The 19,494-nt window shown below is 38.3% G+C and overlaps 1 protein-coding gene and 1 non-coding gene across 7 annotated transcripts in view; one reads left to right on the top strand and one right to left on the bottom strand.

The window, feature by feature from the left end:
* The window catches only part of LOC117293936 (C-Jun-amino-terminal kinase-interacting protein 4-like), a 69,271-nt gene that overhangs the window by 14,403 nt on the left and 35,374 nt on the right, over positions 1–19,494 (top strand). For 3 of the 6 annotated variants that reach the window (XM_033776434.1, XM_033776431.1, XM_033776429.1), the window contains exons 4-8: positions 4,391–4,473; positions 11,992–12,257; positions 13,401–13,518; positions 15,102–15,184; positions 17,428–17,517. In XM_033776434.1, the coding sequence (XP_033632325.1) occupies positions 4,391–4,473; positions 11,992–12,257; positions 13,401–13,518; positions 15,102–15,184; positions 17,428–17,517 (640 nt within the window). The remainder of the gene's footprint in view (positions 1–4,390; positions 4,474–11,991; positions 12,258–13,400; positions 13,519–15,101; positions 15,185–17,427; positions 17,518–19,494) is intronic. The other 3 variants (XM_033776430.1, XM_033776432.1, XM_033776433.1) reach the window with 3 other exon arrangements.
* Positions 1,152–1,283, bottom strand: LOC117294088. Its single transcript, XR_004519510.1, has one exon. It is a non-coding gene; the product is annotated as a U11 spliceosomal RNA (small nuclear RNA).

Raw genomic sequence — 19,494 nt, 5'->3', positions numbered from 1 at the left:
AAGCAAGTCTAATCATTGAGACCTTAGCCCCATTCACACGAGCGCTGCAAACGCGGGTCCCTGGTTGAGGGCGCCAGCCGTCTGTCACCTTTACCACGTGCGATTTTTTAGCGAGCATTCACACGACACGCACACACACATGTAAACAAAATAAATCAGTTTCATTTAAATCAATTAAGTCACATAAATAAAATGTAGGATATATTAAAAACATTTGCGATAACGTAACTCTCCTCCCGGCGGCCGCGGGAAGAGGGTTATCTAATCGTAGTCCAGCGTTGAGCAGATATACATGTACATGTTCATGTACATGTATGCATGCTATAGTTCGCCCATTTCTTCCTCCATAGTTCTTCCTGTGTGTGAATGGGCCTCTAGTAGGAACTCACTTCGTGTAAGTTTAAATAATAACTAGTCTATAAGCTAAAGTAGTAGTCCCAGCTGATTTTCTACCTTTTGCCAAGGTAGTAAATTAAAAAAAACCAGGATAGTTCTCTTTAGAACTGAGAAGTACCAAGAAGTCCCCCAAAAAATCTTAGCTTAATCATGCTTGCTTGGGTGAAGACCCCCAAAAACCTTTGTGTAATTTCTATCTGAGAAAGCCTCCTTGTTATAATAAAGATCATCTGAAATGCCGCCATTGATTAGAAATCAATAAACGTTTGTCCGAATCAAATCAATAAAAGTTTGTCCTCATCTCATCTCAATGGCTTTAGAGATTAAACATTTTTATGGTGTCCATTTTGTGAATGCTGTCACAGCAAGCGAAACAGTTGGTACCTGCTGTCGATGTGATTCTATGGTCTTGATAAAAATTAAATGACGGTGGGGACTGTTTTGTCATAGCTGAAACTGTCAGCGGTGACTTCTTTGATTGCACGTGTACCGTGTACTGTTATAAATATGTTTATCTTTGTTACTGGTTTGGCCTTCATATAAACATTATGTTACAAGTTTCTAATCAATAAGTCTGGTTTTGGCATGATACTACACATGGTAATTGCCTTGGTGCTCTTGAGATACTCCAGTAGCAACTTCAAATTTCCTTAAAGTACCAACAGTATATGCCTTGGTGCCCTAGTCCTCTCATATTGAGTAGGAGGCATCATCAACATTAAGTGGCTGATTGTTAATCTATCTTTCATTGTTTATCGGGCGTCAGTGCAAAGGACAACCAACAGCCACTGCTTCCAAATATTATGTTTCCGAAATCTCTTGCTAGTGATTCCGCTCAAGTAACCTATTAGGTTTCTTATGTGTCATAAGAGACAAAAACCCTTTTTATTGAAATGTGGGCAGGTAGGCGCCCGATTGATCTTGTCTGTACTTGAAGCCATGGTGGTAAAAGTTCATTGTAAAAAAATTTAAATAATAAACAAATTTTAAGTTTATGCCCTCCCAATGAATGTAGTATAAAAACTGTTTGCAAAAATGTAATTATTGTGTTGTATGACTCTACTGTTCCTTCATTTCTCTAAGATTTGCAGTGAAAAAACCTTCTGATTATTATGCACACACTGTGTTACTTCAATGCAGTGTATGCATGCATGAACTTTGACCCTTCATGAATATTCAGTACATACAAAGTATTGATCGCCATGCTTAGTGCACACACCCTCTAGCCATGTGCATACAGTGCATTTGCAATGAGGGTTTTTTAAGTGGCATGTCAACAGATAGATGGACAAATCCTGAACATTTATTACAGAGTGAGATGCTTAGATGCAAATGGAAGACTGTTCTGTGGTTGAGAAATTGCAGTCTGGATGTTTTCTTGAGAACAAGTCAATAATTTTGTTTAACACACAATATTCATTTGCATGGTTTGCAGTCACACAATGTCTTTGTCTACTTGCCAGGTAGATGTTGTTCTTAAACTGTCAAATATTTCCAGATACTAAAGGTTTTTGAGTGAATACTTAATGTTAAAATAGGGAAATAAATACTTGTTGTGTTTAAGGGTTGGCATTACATTGAATAAAGACATGGTAAAAGTCATGATGGAAAAGCTTAATTGCAATATTTTTCAATTTAACATAAATTTGTCCCTATTAATATTTGCTTGTTACTCAAATTGCCTCAGTCAAATATCTGACCTAAATAATAAATAAAGATCACAATATTTTTTCTGGAAATTAAACGAAAGGTGAACATCAATTGTTTGTAGATGTTACTTTTATCTTTCTTTTATTCTTTTAATTTTATTTTTATTTCACTGTACCCTTAATTCAGCCCTGCAATTAATAAAAAATAAGCATTTTATAAATATGCCAAGTAAAAAGGATGCTCTTTCTGACATGATGAGAGAGACTACTTCTGAAATGACACAGTAAACTAAAATCTGAGGGGAATTGTTTTAGCGCATTTGGTTGCCGTAGTGAACTGCGCTTCTTGGCCTCGGACTATGATCTGGCATTTAGAATTAATTGCGTTGTTGCATCTGGCATCTGTAAAATCCCCAAAGCACTTTAACATAAACATTAATACCATGGCTCAATCTCATCAAAGCCTGTAAGTGAAAACTTGCTGAGCACAAACAATTATGCTTAGCAGAAACTTGTGACCTTGACTCAATTTCATCAAAGCATGTTGGCAAATATCTGTTTAGCACAGAATAATTTGCTTATAAATAAATTGTTGCAGTGGCTGCGCTTTATTAAAGCCTGAAAGCAAAAAATTGCTAAGCACAGAACAATTTACTAAGCTTAAATTGGTTCCCTTGGCTCAATTTCATCAAAGCCTGTTGGCTAAAATGTGCTGTTCCCCTCATTGACTCCATTTTTATTCAAACCTGTAGGCAAAAAAAAAAAGTCTAGAACAATTTGCTTAGCATAAACTGGTAACCCAATGCTAAATTTCATCACAGCCTATAATAAGAGTAAGTTTACTATTACTAAAGCACAGAATAATCTTGCTGAGCAGAATGTTTATAAAATACTAGAATTGGTTACTAGCTAAAAGTGTACACTGTTGTAACTGGACCCTGAATTAATAGGTATTAATGTTTCCAGTAATGTATTTCATGCTTAGAAAATAATTTTGTTGCGCAGAATTTTCTGCTTAAATCATCTTTATGAAAAGAGGTCGTGATAGAAGGGATGGTTCTATCTGATTGGAATGGATGAAACAGGCAAGCAGGCAAGGGCAGGAATGGCCTGATATGATTCATGTCGTTATCAGACCATGTAAAGAGCATGAGAAATGAACCTTGACAAGAACTAAATAAGAGGCTATCAAATCATGATGTGAGGGATCACAGTGGCCGAAAGCAGGATTAATCTAACCCCTAAATGGGGTCATTAAACGGCTGCAAGTTTTGGCCGATCCAAGTTCAGCCTAAAATGTACAGGGGTGGATTTCACAAAGGTAGTCCTAACTTAGGACTAGTCCTAGGCAATGCTAAGAGATAGGACCAGTCCTAAGTTAGGATGAGGACTGGTCCTATCTCTTAGCATTGCCTAGGACTAGTCCTAAGTTAGGACTACCTTTGTGAAATCCACCCCTGATCATATTGATAATAAAAAAAAAACATTTAAGTTATACATCATTACGGACTGGCATTGAGGTCACAAGAGACCTTCTTTTCTCTACCCATACCCCCCTCCCTCCAACCCTGGAAGGACAGTAGAGAGTGACCAACACAGGGACCTGTTTCCCAAGGCCGAATGCCGAGGGAAATAGGTCCCTCCTCTGGTCATTCACAGGTCCTAGGGGGGATAGATGTGCACTAGTGTCCGAACCATGCCAGTCCATATGTTTAATACTCTTGTGGCTTGTAGTGTGTTTTGTCTGTTTTAAGTAGATGTAAATTTGTCTGTAAATGGAATGAATTTCCCATCGTGGATAATAAAGTGAATTGAATTAAAATGTACCACAATCTAAAATATTAAATAAGAAAAAAATATTTTCAAGGTTACATAACTAAACTGTTTAGTTCAACAACAGTGTTTTTTGCTTAAAAGGGAACACTACAGAATTGGTAAGAAACAAACTTGTCTAAGATCACAGATAAACATACAATTTACAAGGTCTATTGATGGAATCCCTTGAAATATTTCTGTCTGAAGTGTCATATTTGATGAGAAATAAATTAAACTAATTTCGAGGTTTCATTATTTTCTTGTGACCCAGATGGAAGATCGATCTCAAACTTCCACAGGTTTGTCAGTTTATATTGTGGATTACATAAAGTGCTTACACTGCCAGCAACTGTATTGATAGCAAAACCAATTATGTAATATTCCTTTAACAGCTTTATGAAATTGGGCCCCAGGGCTATGAAGGTACAACCAACACTGTGTTTTGGGAGTAGGATGCCATTATAACACAGCCAGAATTTGATCCTTGGTTTAATATTAACCCTCTTTCCTTCCTCCATTTCACTCTCAAGGTTTTACAGAAGTACATGGAGCACGTGGAGAGGCTGAAGATTGTTGGACAGACTGATGTGGTTGGCAGCCCAAGGTTATTCAAGTAAGTCAGGGGAAAGTATTGCATTAAATAAAATTTAAAAAAATCAGTGAATCAAGGTGTTAACCAAATGGTGTTCAGATCCGTTCTAAATTGAGTAAAACAAGGGGTTACCAAATTAAAGTCGCTCTATTCAAGTTTTAGTTTTTTTTTTTTCTTTTTCAGAAAAGGCAGGGTCCCCAAATTTGTTAGTAAAGGCATCTAAAACTACCAAGATACATTGATTGCTAAAATTACTTCTGGGCCAAAAAGAAAAAAACAAAACCCACAATTTTATCAACAACTTCCCAATGATTTTCACTCTTCAATTGTTATTATTTTTTATTCTGTCGATTGCTATCACCAAATTGGTTTCTATCTGAACACAGAATCTACAAATGTAGAAACAACTGCATGTAGAATCCAAGTAGACTGTATGTAATGAACAAAATCAGAACATTTTTTGTATGATTCAAATTTTGTTTCATACATGTACGTGTATATAGTCCACTGCCACATCTTCTCATCTTCGCACATTTCGTTCTACAGGCTGTTGTAAATTACCTGTCACTGATTGAAAATTTTGCTGCCCAGTTTTCTATCAAATATGTTTTCATGTTTTCAATCAAATCCCAAGTCTGATCCAATTGCCAAATGCTCCCCCTGAAAATATATTTTAAATGGTTAAAGAAAATCAAAGTTTTTGAGCCGAACTAAAAAGCAGACGTGACTCACGGTCACATGCATCAGGTATGCCTTCGCATACTGCAATCTCATTAACAACTCAAGGTCCTTTATAAGCCACAGCAGTTCATGCACAAAAGATGTTTTTAAATAACAGGTGACATTTATTGAAGTCGACATCCCCCCCATCTCTACTTATCTACTTGTCGGTGACATTAACAGAGTCATTATTTCCCCTGTGGGTGTGTTGTGAAAGCTTCACAGATGATTATGTGACAGTAAAAAGTCTAACAAAAATTTGACATTCATGCAAACAAAAAAAACTGTTATAGAAGTGCAAGTGCATCTGAACTGGGTGCAAACATTGTCTCCTACCTGTACAATGGTCACAGACACTTCTTTCAAAATTAATGTTAAAGACAGTGGACACTATTGGTAATGGTCAAAGTCCAGTCTTCTCACTTGGTGTATCTCAACATATGCATAAAATAACAAACCTGTGAAAATTTGAGCTCAATCGGTTGTCGAAGTTGCGAGATAATAATGAAAGAAAAAACACCCTTGGCACACGAAGTTGTGTGCTTTCAGATGCTTGATTTTGAGATCCAAATTCTAAACTTGAGGCCTCGAAATCAAATTCGTGGAAAATTACTTCTTTTTTCGAAAACTACGTCACTTCAGAGGGAGCCGTTTCTCACAAAGTTTTATACTATCAAACTCTCCCCATTACTCGTTACCAAGTGAGGTTTTATGTTGGTAATTAGTTTGAGTAATTACCATTAGTGTCCACTGCCATTAAATGATCAAAAAAAGACGTCTAGATTCTGGACATTGTGTCCAGAAAGCATCAAATTGGATGCCCAACCCTGCCTGGCATATTATGTCAGGCCTGGAAATACACGAAGGTCATGGAGGTCATGTTCTTTGCTGCCCTTGGTCTTAGCCTTGTTGTCCCTTCGAAAGTTTCCCAATGACTTTTAGATTTTCCAATGGAAGTGCCTTTTGCAAAATGAAAATGACCTTGCCCTTTTAAAGTTGAAATTCAAGGCCTGTTTGTGTGCATGCAGTGGGCAACTAGTGACGTCCATTTACAACCTCACATGCTATTGCTCACAGGCATGACAGGCACAGTGAGCAGGGCTTGACAGCTCATAGTATTGGTGGCAGTAGCGGGATCACAAAGCTCTCAGAATGCACAGTGAAACCAAAGTAAAAGGCAAATGCACGCCCGACACTTTACCGAGGCAATAGAGACATTTGCCTCCTTGCTATTGGTCATTGCCTTGGTGCCCTTTGATATGTTTCGGTAGAAATGTTCCCTCATTAAGGTGCCCTTTTCTGTAGGAAAGGTACCTTGCCCTTACGTGAAGGCTGAAGACTTTTGGGATGCTAGGTGGCAGGAAACTTGCCAGGTATTCATTGTTCTTGGTAATGTGGGCATGCTCAGAACCATTGGAAATTTACATGGAAAGTCTGCTGCCACCTACATGTATGTAGCCTTCCAAACTCTCCCATTGATAAGAAAAAATGATTAAAAAAAAGCACAAGAATATTCATTTGTATTGTCTTTTCCCCTTTTTTCCTATCTTCTTCCCTTGCAGGTTCTCCTTCTCAATGCATAGTAAACAGTATTGTTTTGCCGTTGACTTGTTGTTAATTAGCTTGTGCTAATCAATGCTCGGCCATTTAGATTTCACGAGCACCAGGCTAAGTTCACATCTATCTTCATTTTGTATTCTTTCGCACGATGGTGTTGGGTTCTGACATTCACATAGTGTACAGCACTTTTGTCAAAATGTTGCCCATTTGGCCGATAAATATGGGTTAACCCTTTCCTTACTGTTTGTGACTTTAGTCGACTGCGCTCATACGCCCCCCCCCCCCCCCCCCCCCGACTTTGGTCGACCAAGCTTCGCATATGAAAAGCACTCAAGTCTTAACACAAAGGCTATTTGTAAGAAAGCTGTAGTTTTGCCATGTTCACCCTCCATACCAAACCTTACCACTAAGATCAGATCTGTCCAAAGATAGTCAAATGAGATAACGATGCTAATCACAATCTCTTCCAATTGGAATTGAAAGATCAGAAGTGCCAAACACTTACAAAGCACCATGGTTGTGTAATAAAAAAATGTTTGAGTTTACAAATTAAACTGAGAATCACACTGAGAGAAAAAAATTCTTTTTAAGAAATTATCTAAAACTTAGGCGCCTTGTCAAAACCTCCTGAGCGTTCCTCCGCGGAGAGTCTGCGGACTGGACAGTAAATAACGCCGTTGCTAAGGGCCCCGGACAGTCCGCGGAAGAACGACCATGTGCGTTGAAGCGCGGTGAAGTTAATGAGCCATCCATGTCGGGCGCTATTGTTAGTATAACAATAAGTCTCATGAATAAACAAGTTGTATTTTCAGGTCATAAATATCAGCGGCTTGGACGCAGACCGGCCGTGCTCTCCCAGAACAAGACAATTACCGGTACACTATCCAGTGCATGTGATAATCAGGGAACGATTTCGCCTGTATCACATCACAATTTGCGATGCAATTTTGATGATTTGCTATGCAATTGTAAAAACTGCATCTCAAATGTTGCGATCCAATTTGCAACATTTATGCTTGATACAAAAATATCGATTTTTAACTTGAAACTCTTCACATTTAATCAATTTTCCCGCAAGAAAAACGATGCTAAATTAATAAGAAACCACCGCCACCGCGACTACTAAACGTTTTCTTCCATGATGTTGAATACAATATGCTGCTCCGGCAGTAGGGCAAAATCGACAAATGAAAAAACATTCGTTACGCGCTATATGGAAATTCAACAGCCAATAGAAACATTGGTCTCTGAAACTGTGACTTCCTCCCCTCAGACATTGGACAAACCAGACTATCTGGTTGTTTTGACATGGAGACACACTCGCACAGGTGTGTAGATTTGTTTATTGGTGAGGTGTGTAGATTTGTTTATTGGTGACGGTGACGTGGGATTTTAAAAATAAGAAACTAATGTTTTCCGCTTGGAAAGTAAGAACGAACAGTTAAAATTGTCCCCTGGATACTCTGACTCACTTGGAACGGAGTTTGCACGTAGCCTGGAACTTTTGCCAGTCGAAGCCGGGAATAAAGACAACCATTTTTGAAATTCATCTTTTGGTTATGTAGGCCCAACCAAGTCTTAAAAATCACACATTGGAGGAAATGGATTTTAGTTACACATCCACCCTTACTTTGCTTTTTAATCTGCAAAGGTAAAACCATTGTTAACCACCTACGTACCTCCGCGGTTCCGCCGGTCAGCTCATAAGCTGGACCTTACAATGGCCGACGGGTAGCTCCGCGGAGCCCCCGGAATATTCATGTTTATTGACATGTAAATGAGCCGTCGTGGCCGTGGACATGCCCGGTTGCTACGGGTTCTTTTGTTACAAAAATCCGCGGACTCCCGCAGAATGCACGCGGAATGGAACGGCTTGGAGGTTTTGACAAGGCGCCTTATTTTGCTGCAAGCGGTATCTTTAAGGTGATGGAGTTTCTAAAAATGGCCCTTGAACGAAAGCTTTCTGTTGCCCAAGAATGTGTCCTTCATTCTAACGATGCGGTCACCAGTGGTTGTTTGTGTCCAAACAACTCGGTAATGAAAGGGTTAAGTTTATAAACTTATCTGCGCACAAGTTATGTCATTGTTTAACGTCTCTGTCACAGGTATCAAGTCCTGCATGCTCACCTTGAAAAACCAAGTTGGAATTCCAGCTTCAAATTATGCAAATGTGTTGGAAGTTTATAGCATTATGATTTGTGTAAACTTTTCTTTGCTGAATGGCATTTAATTGTTGATAACTGTAAGGAAAGGGAAAAAAATGAAGGAAAATATAAATTGTCAATTATTTTGAAAGTGGTTTTAATTTACTGTGTTGAGCTTTTATTATACGGCAGCCATCTTGTATTCTCTCCCATTTAAGTAAATGCAACCAACGTGGGGATTAAATCCTGAAAGCGAAAGTATGTCTGACGTCTTCATGACCAATTTAGAATCAGGGCCCAGTTCATGTTTCATTGTTTGCTTTTTAAAAAACTTTGCAGGGAACCAGTGAAGAGTTGTATTAGAGCTCAATTTGATAAAGATACAAAGCAGAAAATATTGTTGCACAAACTTATATAAGGGAACTAGCCAGAAATAGTGTAAATTGCATGTTGTTGTTTTTTCATTGAGGGAAGGGAGCTGGTTTACTGTTTTTGCTCAGCAAAAACTTTACTGTGCTTAGCACTTCTTGAGCTATATGAAAATGGGTCCAGGGCTCAATGTCAATAAGCTTGAAAATGTTCTCAGAAAAAAATTGCTTGTGAAAAGTATGTGGGAACTGGGTAAAGGTTGCGTAAGCCATTTCTGCGCTCAAGATTTTTCTAGGCTTAGCAACTTTGAGGAGCTCAAACGGCTTCATGAAACCTTGTATTCATTATTGGTGTTGCAAACAGGGAGAGTGTCGGAGATGGTTGCAGTAGGATAAAATTAAAGTTAAAGGGGAAATGTCAAAAGCATGTTCGTTAGGGGATGTCCATCTTTTTATCTTGTTACTTGTATATGTAAATTTAGCCACAGTTGTTTACAATCAAGATGCACTTAAGAACACCTACATGTAATGAGACCTTATAAATGCATTGACGTCTTATTGAAGAAGAAAAACGAGGGTGAAACAATGGAAATGCCTTGTGTGGCTGTCGCTCCTCAATGATCCAATCAACAACCTCCATTTGACCTTTGCAAGAGAGGGCCTTACTCTAGTGATGTCATGCATAGGATCTATAAGTAGATCTGACTTCTCGCTGTGTAAAGTTAGCCATCTTTACGTGCATTGATGAATAAATTGTTTTGAATGCACAACTATGCGTTTGCGTAAACACCACAACCTCACCTCACAACCTCTTACAAAATTCCTTTCATAATTGGTTCGTGAACCTCTTGGATGTGTGCACAAATTGGAGTGCTTGACGCAGTTCAAAACCACAGTTGTAGCGGGACTATCTTAAACAAAACAATTGTCTTAATTTCAAACCATTCACCTCCATACAACTCACAAAATTAACTCTTAAAACATTCAAATCTATCGTCTCTAACCTTTTTAACATTCACAATCATCTCACATAATACATTGATCGTAAGATCCCACCTCAAACATTTAAGGACAGCACTAATGTAGAACTACACAGCTGAGACCAATTTTCATGGCGGTGCTCACTATGGAAATCTGCGCTTTCGGTGCCATGTTATGCGCAAAATTCCGTAAGTCGTGAGGGCAGAATTCCGATGTTAAGCAACACCATGAAATTGGGCTCATATTATCATTTATTACATTCCTACTTATTAACCAAAATGTCAAAAGAAATATCATTTTAATGACTGACCCTTTGATGACTTTATGATAATTTCCACACAATAATTTGCATTTATTATAACTTTTCACAGTATTGCAGTAATGTACATGTAGTCCAATGATAAACACAACACACCTCATCATTTCTCGTCTTCCTTTTAAAAAAAAAAAATTCTGAATTTTTGTACTTTATTTTGGATTCACCTTGGGCCAGTTTCAGAGAGTTGCTTAAGAACACCCATGTTTGCTTAGCAGCAATTGGTTACCAGCCAAGTTAAATGCCATTTGCACAGTATTTGGCTGGTTCTATCTCCATTTTTGCTTAGCAGACAAATTTGATAAGCAGTTTGTTCTGTAAGAAACTCTTTGAATTTGGTCGCAGATTCTTGTAATGAAGCCCATATTTTGTGTTTCTTTCCTTCAAATTTAAATATTCAAACCGAAGTTATCACACCAATGCTAGAAAGGACTAAAAATGGACTGATCCCACTCTATGAAATGGGAATTTACCTCATAAGTTTACACGGGAACTTGACAAAAGATGGCTGCAGCATGGCAACAGTCTATTTCTATGTTAGGATCTGTAATTATTTAAACTGTCTGCTCCTGAATATGTATTGAAACCACTTAAAATATTCATCTCATGAATATGTATTCAGTATGTTCATCTCATGAATATGTATGCAGCATATTTGAATGATGCATCCAAAGGGAATCAGCTTGCTGCTCTGATTGGATGCACTGGTAAAGTTCGCTTGTGGTTTTCCCGCCATTTCTTTTGAAGCACATTTCGTTATGGTACTTTTTCTCATAAATGTGGTACTTTGTTTTCACTGTTGGCTCTGTGAAGGCTGATTATGAATTTGTTGCTTTAAAAATAAATCAAAATCATCAACGTGATACTTTGGATGAAAAGTCTGCAAAATTAAACTTCTGTGGCTGTTTCTTTCTTTCTTCTTTTTCTACATGAACTGTCTTTTCCTTTTAATGACACTTTGCTTACTCAACACTTGATAATTATTGCTCAGTAAACATCTTGTTTCTTTCTAGGAATGTTCCTTGGTGTTGTATCCTGACTCGTCAGTCATCATTTCGCATCCATTCATAGGTGCCAGAAAGAAAGGGGGCCAACTTCCCTTGTCCATAAACATTTCTCAAAATCATATAATTTTGATAGAAAAAAATGTTCTTGTACAATGATGCCACCAGAACATCCAAACAAAATTTTGGCAATTGGGATGAAATTATTCTCTTTGTTCCATGTTCACATTCAAATTTTGATCAATTTTAAACAAAAACATTTTTTAAACTGTATAATTATGGTAGATGCTTTTAAAAGAATGTTGAGATTGCCCCAAACTTTTATTCTGGCACATATGCAATTTAATGTACTCCTTGCATGCACAAACCCATGTAGAAAAATCTTTGGAACATTTTGTCTTTAAGGATTTTAACCGGTTCCCTTCGGTGTCTCTGTACGCTTTCAGGTTAAATCTTAACCGTCCCCACTCCCCTGTCCTCATGGATCATGAAGAAGGGGGTGTCACCAACGATGGTAAAGTCGACGACTCCCTCGCCTCCCCAAGCGCCCGTAAGAAGAACTTCCAGCCAAACGAGATCGGCAACGACTCCAACCTTCACCATGAGATCATGACGTCGCCGGACCGTGAAATTCACAACGAGAAATCAAAGAAGACACCCCAGAAGACAATAGAGACGCAAGCTGGAGTGGACACAAGTAATGCTGCTACAGGTAACTGTCGTATGCTTAAAGATATAGACCATACTATTGCAACGTCACAGTCCAAGTTTTTACCAACCGAGATTGGAAAACTATGAAAAGCCATAAATGCATAAAAAAAGCAGATGGCCACAGTTTGTATAGTAGGAGTATATTGAGTATACGTCAGTACTCTACAGAATTTTAAGATTTTTATCATACTAGAAAATCACCCTTTGAAAAAGATTACACAGTGAGGACAGAGTATTAATTAGTAAATTGAAAAACACAAGACGGCTGACCTGTCCAGTCGTGAGGTAAGTGGCCCGAGGCTATAATCACTGTGGTGTAGACTGGGGGTCAAGTTTTAATTTCAAGCCCTTGTTTTTATGTTTTGGATTGCCCTAAGACTCTTCAGCGTTGACCATACTCAAGTGCACCATTTTGTTTCTTTCATATAATGAAGCAATGTACATAAAAATTGGTCGAGTTTGAACAAAGATACATGTCTATTTCAGACATTGCACTGAAAAGTATGTTCAGTGCGAAAATGCAAGACCCCAATATTTGTCAGATCATGCATGTACTGATCCAATGAACGCTAAACCTCTGGTCTCTGCTCCAGTGTAAATATCAAGCCCATGTCTATGGCAATAGACAAGAATTTACACCATGTAGTACAATGGGCTAAGAATTCCTCCCATTGTTAAATCATAACAATGGATGGAGGCATGCCACTGCACTTGCCAGTAGATACTAAAAACAACAATACTGGGAATGTGGGATCAGAAGTCAAGTGCACTCCCCCAAATTGGACTTAACTATTCAGTATTTACCAAACTGTTACAAAGTTGGACCTTTTGAATGTTTGAACTGAGATAGTTTCAGAACGTCACATCATGAAAGAGAGGGGGTTTTTAAACAAAGAGTTTTGTCATAACAGGCAATCTTGACCTTTTATAATGTACTGACATCAGATGTATGCAAAAAAGGGTAGATGAAGGCAAATTCACTGTAAATTTAATGGGGGTTTTTAAAACAAATTTTTGATATTACAAATTGTTCACATCAAAGCATTTGAATCATTTTATTCACCACTGACTACGGACATACCATGATCTTAGATGGGAGACCGTTCTTTCTTATAGAGGTTTTTCACTTTTGATCTTTTAACAGTGACAAGTCCACAGAGGGATAATCGCACCATGAGCCCTGAGCTGGCAGCCATCGTCGACAGCACACCGGAGCTCAAGGACAAGACCAAGAGACCCAACTATATGCCTGAACTTAGAGGGTAAGATTTATCTCAACCAGTGGCGTAACCAGAGGGGGAACCCGTCCCCCTCCCTCCCTCCCCAGGGGGCCTAAAGCCCAGTTCATACTACCTGCGAATGGGAATGTGTTACCAACTTTGATGTCACAAATTCGCAACGTGTAATTTGCAACAGTTGAGGTGCTCTCAATTCGTGCGACACATTCGCAAGGAAAACAAGAGCTGTGACGTCAAAAATTGCTTTGCATTCACAGCAAGTGTGAACCCTGGCTTAAGGCCCCCCCCCCCTTCCCCAAAACAGGTGGGATTAAAAAGATGCACATTAATTAATGGTTCAATACACTACCCCCTCCCCAACAAAAAATTGTTTAGAAAGTTTTATTATGTCTCAATACTAGGACATTTTTTGTTTGCTCTTTTCTGAACGAGTAGACTCATCTGAAACTGATGACTTATTTGTAAATTATTGATTGATAATGTGGCCTGCAGATCAGCATTTCATTGCCAAAAATCAATCTGTGAACCTCCCTTTAAAATTAAAAGAAGTAATATTTTTAAGAGGATGTGAATGTGATATGCTGATCAGGAAATGATTCTGTTTGTGTTTCGACGCAGTTTAAGCAATCTGATAAAAGTCAAGTTGGTACAAGGAAGTTAATAAAAACCGCAGTTGTTTTGGAGATGGTAGTTTGTCCAAATTCTCCAGTGAAAATGAAAGCAATTGTTGCTTGCGGTGTCAATTTCAACAATTGTTGCTTGCGGTGTCAATTTCAAGGAAAATCTCTTAGCCTGATTATATTTGCTGCCATGTGAGATTTCTCATGGATATGGAAAAAGCCACCTACATTTTGAGAATGGTGTGTTGTGGCCAAGCGATCTGGACTGAAGGATAGGGTGTTTCTGATCAGCAGAGTGTGGGTTTGAGTCCCTGCTTGTCACTTGCTTCATCTTTCCAATATGGCCATGTCACACAAGGCAACTTTGACAGGCAACTTGGAGGCAACCAAATGCAATGCATGCTACAAGACCACTTTGGTAGTACTTGAGAAATTTGTCAAACAATGTCTTATAATGATTCCCAAGAAAATTATGAGAAAACTCAAAAGTGAATGTATTCTCTTCTTTGAGATTGCCAGGAACTGGTTGACGGTAAATTATCCTGTGTGACATTTCCCCTCAAGCCTTGTAAATCATTACAATGTGCTGCATACTTGTACATTGTTGCTTTGTGTCTCTAAATAATTTGCCCTTTTGCAAGCCCTTCAGGTTTGATAAAGCAGAACAAAGAATTATTATTATTATTATTATTATTGCAAACCCTGGCTCATGTGGCACTATAAAGCTGTAGTTAGCATAGTTGGTAGAGCACCGGCAGATTAATCCAGAGGTTGCAGGTCTTAATCACACTCTATAGAACCGGCAGGTTAGTCCAGCGGGTTGCAGGTTCTAACCACACTCTGGTATATTGTGTTCACCCTGAAATCAATACTTTCACAGGCGGTTTTTTTTTATCTTTAATTTTCGGGGCACTCTGATAAATCATGGATATGAACAGATAATGAACCCAAATTGTACTGACTTCTCCGTTATGATTCATATTGCAGAGACGGCAAGGGTAACACCACAATCTATGATGAGTTGGATCCATCCCTTATCACCGAGATGGATGAAGGAGCTAATATCTCAGGTAACAAACGAGACCACACCACCTGTCTCCCTTTATCCTTCCTACTGGTTCCCTTAATCCCCTTCCCTCAGGGGATTACGTCCTCCCTAATACCCCTGCCTCTTCCCCTGTACCCAGGGGATCAGCGCTGCGCTGTATTGTCTGCAAAATACTTGCTATTGCTTTCATGAAAAAAAATCAGATACATAGGCAAAATGCAAGGCTAATAATAATGCACCAAAAAAATCTTAGTAATTCTGAAAATCAGGAAAAAAATGCATGGATTATAGAGTATGTACATGTAGTTAAAGAGAAGTGACTATCGTCTTGAGTACACTTTATGAAGAAGTGTCATTCGATTGGAAGAACCGTTTTGCTAGACATTTCCTCTGACCATCTTGAAGAGTCAGCGAGACAGGTCCTGATCTAGTTCTATTTAGAACCTGATGTAGTTTTATTTAGAACCTGTTCTAGTTCTATTTAGAACATGTTCTATTCTTATTAGAACCGGTTCTATTATAATTAGAGCGTGCTCTGTTTTATTTAGAACGAATCTAGTATATTTCGAACCTGTTTACTGAGACTGATTATTCAGAAATGTTTACATTAATGTTTACAAATCTCTTTTGTTATAAATAATCACATCTACCATGTTTTTGTTGTTGTTAAACCCATGATGTTCAGGGGTTATTCTAGGCTTTCAACACGCTCCCCTATAACCAACATTTCATGAACTCTAATTACGACATTGTTACTCCCATGGGTGTTACAAAACCATTGACTCTGTGTTTGTTGCCTTGAACCCCCCCCCCCCCCCCCCATATAACATCCATACCTGTCATTTGATTTTAGGCTAAAACCAGAAGAATAATCAAGATTGTATTTTGCCATCCACTTGGTGTACGATGGTGTACTCTAGTGTGCAATAAAATTAACAGTACCAAAATGTACTTGGTTTGATTTATGAATACCATGTGACCTACAACCCTCCAATCAAATGACAGATCAACAAATACTCCAATCATATATTTTCGGGTTTTGGTATACTTTGGTATAATAATAAATTGTCAACTAATTTTCACCTTTCTTAATTTGAAAAAGATCTTCCCTTAACAATATAACTGAGTTGTCAACCACTAGTTGTTTTTTTTAGAACCAACACTACTCAAAAGAGGTTTACAAATGGTGCTTCCACAAACCTCACCTAATTATACTCCCACCATGCAAAGATTCAAATTCTACATTGCATGTTGTTACTTAGCAAGAGTAAATTTTGCTTCAATTAATATTGGCTGCAAGTAATCAAAGTTATTTGCAGCCATCCCCTAAACAGCATTGATTACACCACTAAAATACTATAATGGCGTCTGATGTCAAGCGGCCATCTTGAATTTCTGACATTCATGTCTGGAAACTACAGCTGTCCGCTGGCACATGGCCAAAGGATAGGCTGGTGACATTGACACAAACAAAACACACTCCCTTAATGTGTCATGCAGAAGGGCGCAAGACATGATCATGGGACTGTGTTAGAATGCCATTGACTCGATATCAAGACAACATGCATAACATTTGTAAGCAAGTTGGCTGTTACATAAAACATATAAGTATAACATAACATTGCGCAGAGGTTGATACACAGATGATGTTCATGAACCTCAGGTACCTCGGGAATTCACCGTTAAAGGTAGGGTCATAGATTGGTTTTTGTCAAGATACAATGCTGATAGGCATAATAGTGAAGAAGTTGCATATGAAAGTTTCAGTGTCCACTTTTTGAGAAACCAGTAAAAAAACTCATGTTACAAATGTAGTGTCACAAGAGAGTCTAATTTATTCATGTTTAGCGAGGTGACAGCAGAAACCAAGCGCATCTCTGGCCGCACTATTTGCGAATGGACACCAACCCACAGACATCTGACAAATGATTCATGCTTGAATTATTTCAAATGTTTTGAGTCGAATAGAATCCTTTCTCAAAATAGTTCAACCGCTATAGCGCTTCTCACCATATGGTCAGTAGGATTTAAAACCTTGCGTGGTGGAAGTATAATTACAGTGTAAGTCAGGTTCACAGGAACACCGTGTGAATATCTCTTTTGGGTAGTGTTGGTTCTGAAAACCTCACCGAGCAAGTTGTTAGGGTTGTTAATTCTTGGAGTAATTACCAATCTATGACCCTACCTTTAAGTCAGTCGTCCGTCCGTTCGTTGTTAAAACCTTTGATAACTGTGATGTTAATCTAACCCCCATCCCTTACTTAGACGTCGAGAGCTATCTTGTCAATCAATACAAACTGTCATGTGATTCTATGCATGCCTTTGAACAAGCAGTGGATCCATCTGAGTTCTCTGGTACGTATACTAACACATCTCTAATCTTTAACCGCTCACAGGCCTGGAATTACACACAGGGCAAGGTCCTGGCCTTGTTGCCCCTTCAAAAGTTTCCCATAGACTTTAAAATTTGCCCTTTGCTGAAATGAAAATGGCCTTGCATGGAACGACACCAAGGGCACGGTTTTTGCCTCGATGCCCTTCGAAACTTTTCCATTGACTTGAAAATTTGCGGAAGTACCTTGTGCTGAAATGCAGGTGGCCTTGCCTTGAATTACACCAAGGGCGCTGTCTTTGCCGTGATGCCCCTTCAAAAGTTTCTCATACATGTAGAGTTGATGAATTACATGGAGGGCACGGCTCTGAGCCCAATTTCATGAAGCTGTTCTGCAGAGAAAAAAAATCTTAAATTTTTTTTTTTTTTATAAAGCAAGAATAAAACAATGTAAACTTTATGTAAATTTGACTGGTTACCCTTTTCTGTTAAGCAATATTTTTCTGTGCTAAGCAAATTTGATTGCCCTTTGCTAAAATGAAAGTGGCTTTGCCCTCCGCCTTGATGCCCCTGCAAAAGTTTCCCATTGCCGGTGGAAGTGCCCTTTGCTAAAATGAAAATGGCCTTGCCCTCGCTAAGATGAAATTCCAGGCCTGCTCTCATTAGTTGTATCATTAAACCATCTTTTCAAAAATCCCAAATTGCATCTTATTATTTTTGCTGAATGATTTAATACAACTTTATTTCTTTGTTTGTGTGTCAACGTTTTTATTGTTAAAAGAGTTTTCATGGAAATCGCCCACCAAAATAGAATGATTGTTCTGGGAGAAAATAAGCTTTTCTGGGGGGAAAAAAAGCATTTGTGGTGGGTGAAAGGCGTATGCCGTGTGCAAAGCTTCTTTTCTTTATTTAAGCCTACTTCATTGATGGTTTCTGCTTTGAAAAAAACTGTGAAAAGTTTAAAGTATAAACACGGAAGTGTTCACATGTTTAAAGTTGTTATACAGGATCGGAAAGGATAAAATACATCATTGTTTAATTGTAGTCTGAAAGCTTGTTGATTATGAAGTTCAAATTAGAAAAAAACAATATCTGTGAAATATTTCCCTCCGAAATGAAATCATAATGGAGAAAAAAGTGTATTTGAAAACTTTTAAAAGGTTAACAATGTCCAAAACATGTTGTTCCTTGCAAAGCTTCTAAGTGACCAAATAGTTACCGTTTGTAGTTTATTTTTTTCCTGTATAAAAAAAAGCTTAATCATTGCATTTTCTTTCCCAGCACATTTGCCATCTCCATAGTCGTGGTTGTAAATGTGAAATTTTATTTCTCCACTCCCACATTTTTATTTTGCAACCTCAAGATAGTGAAGAAAGTGATGTATCGTATGGTTTTGATGGTAATTGCCCTTTACTGTGCATTCTGACCTTTGACCTTTTGAACTCTGACCCTGGTTGTAGTGGGTAACCTTTTGAAGTGTGGCCCATCCTGGTTGTAGTGGTTAACCGTTTGACCTTTGACCCATCTTGGTTGTAGTGTTTAACCCTTTGACATATAACCCATGCTGGTTGTGGGAGTTTCCTTGACAAATCCTAAATAACCCTTCACTGCAATTTTAACCCAAATCACCTAACAAGAAAAGCTGCTCTGAATTTGTGCACATCTTGATCACTTTCAATTTGATTATGCATCTGGTTTTGTGTCATGATTTGTGGCTTTGGCTTGAGCTCAACAAGCCATTCATAGCATACTACAGAATGGAAGCAGTTTTTAAAATGGCTTCCAGATCCTTAGCCACAGCCATACCCTAAGCCATGCTTTTCAAAATGGTCATTATTTACATGTATGTTTCCATGATGCTACATGTAAGAGAATGTGCTGCTTTTTATTATGTCTTTATCATATGAGTTTTATTTGTTGTTTTTTCATTAGACAAAAGACAAATTTTCAACCACATTTGACATAATCATTCAGCTCCTCCATCCTTACTTTATTTTAGG

Source organism: Asterias rubens, chromosome 8, assembly GCF_902459465.1.
Source record: "Asterias rubens chromosome 8, eAstRub1.3, whole genome shotgun sequence".
NCBI lineage: Eukaryota > Metazoa > Echinodermata > Asteroidea > Forcipulatida > Asteriidae > Asterias > Asterias rubens.
Note: the sequence above shows the minus strand (reverse complement) of the source record. Positions and strands in the feature narration are given on the sequence as shown.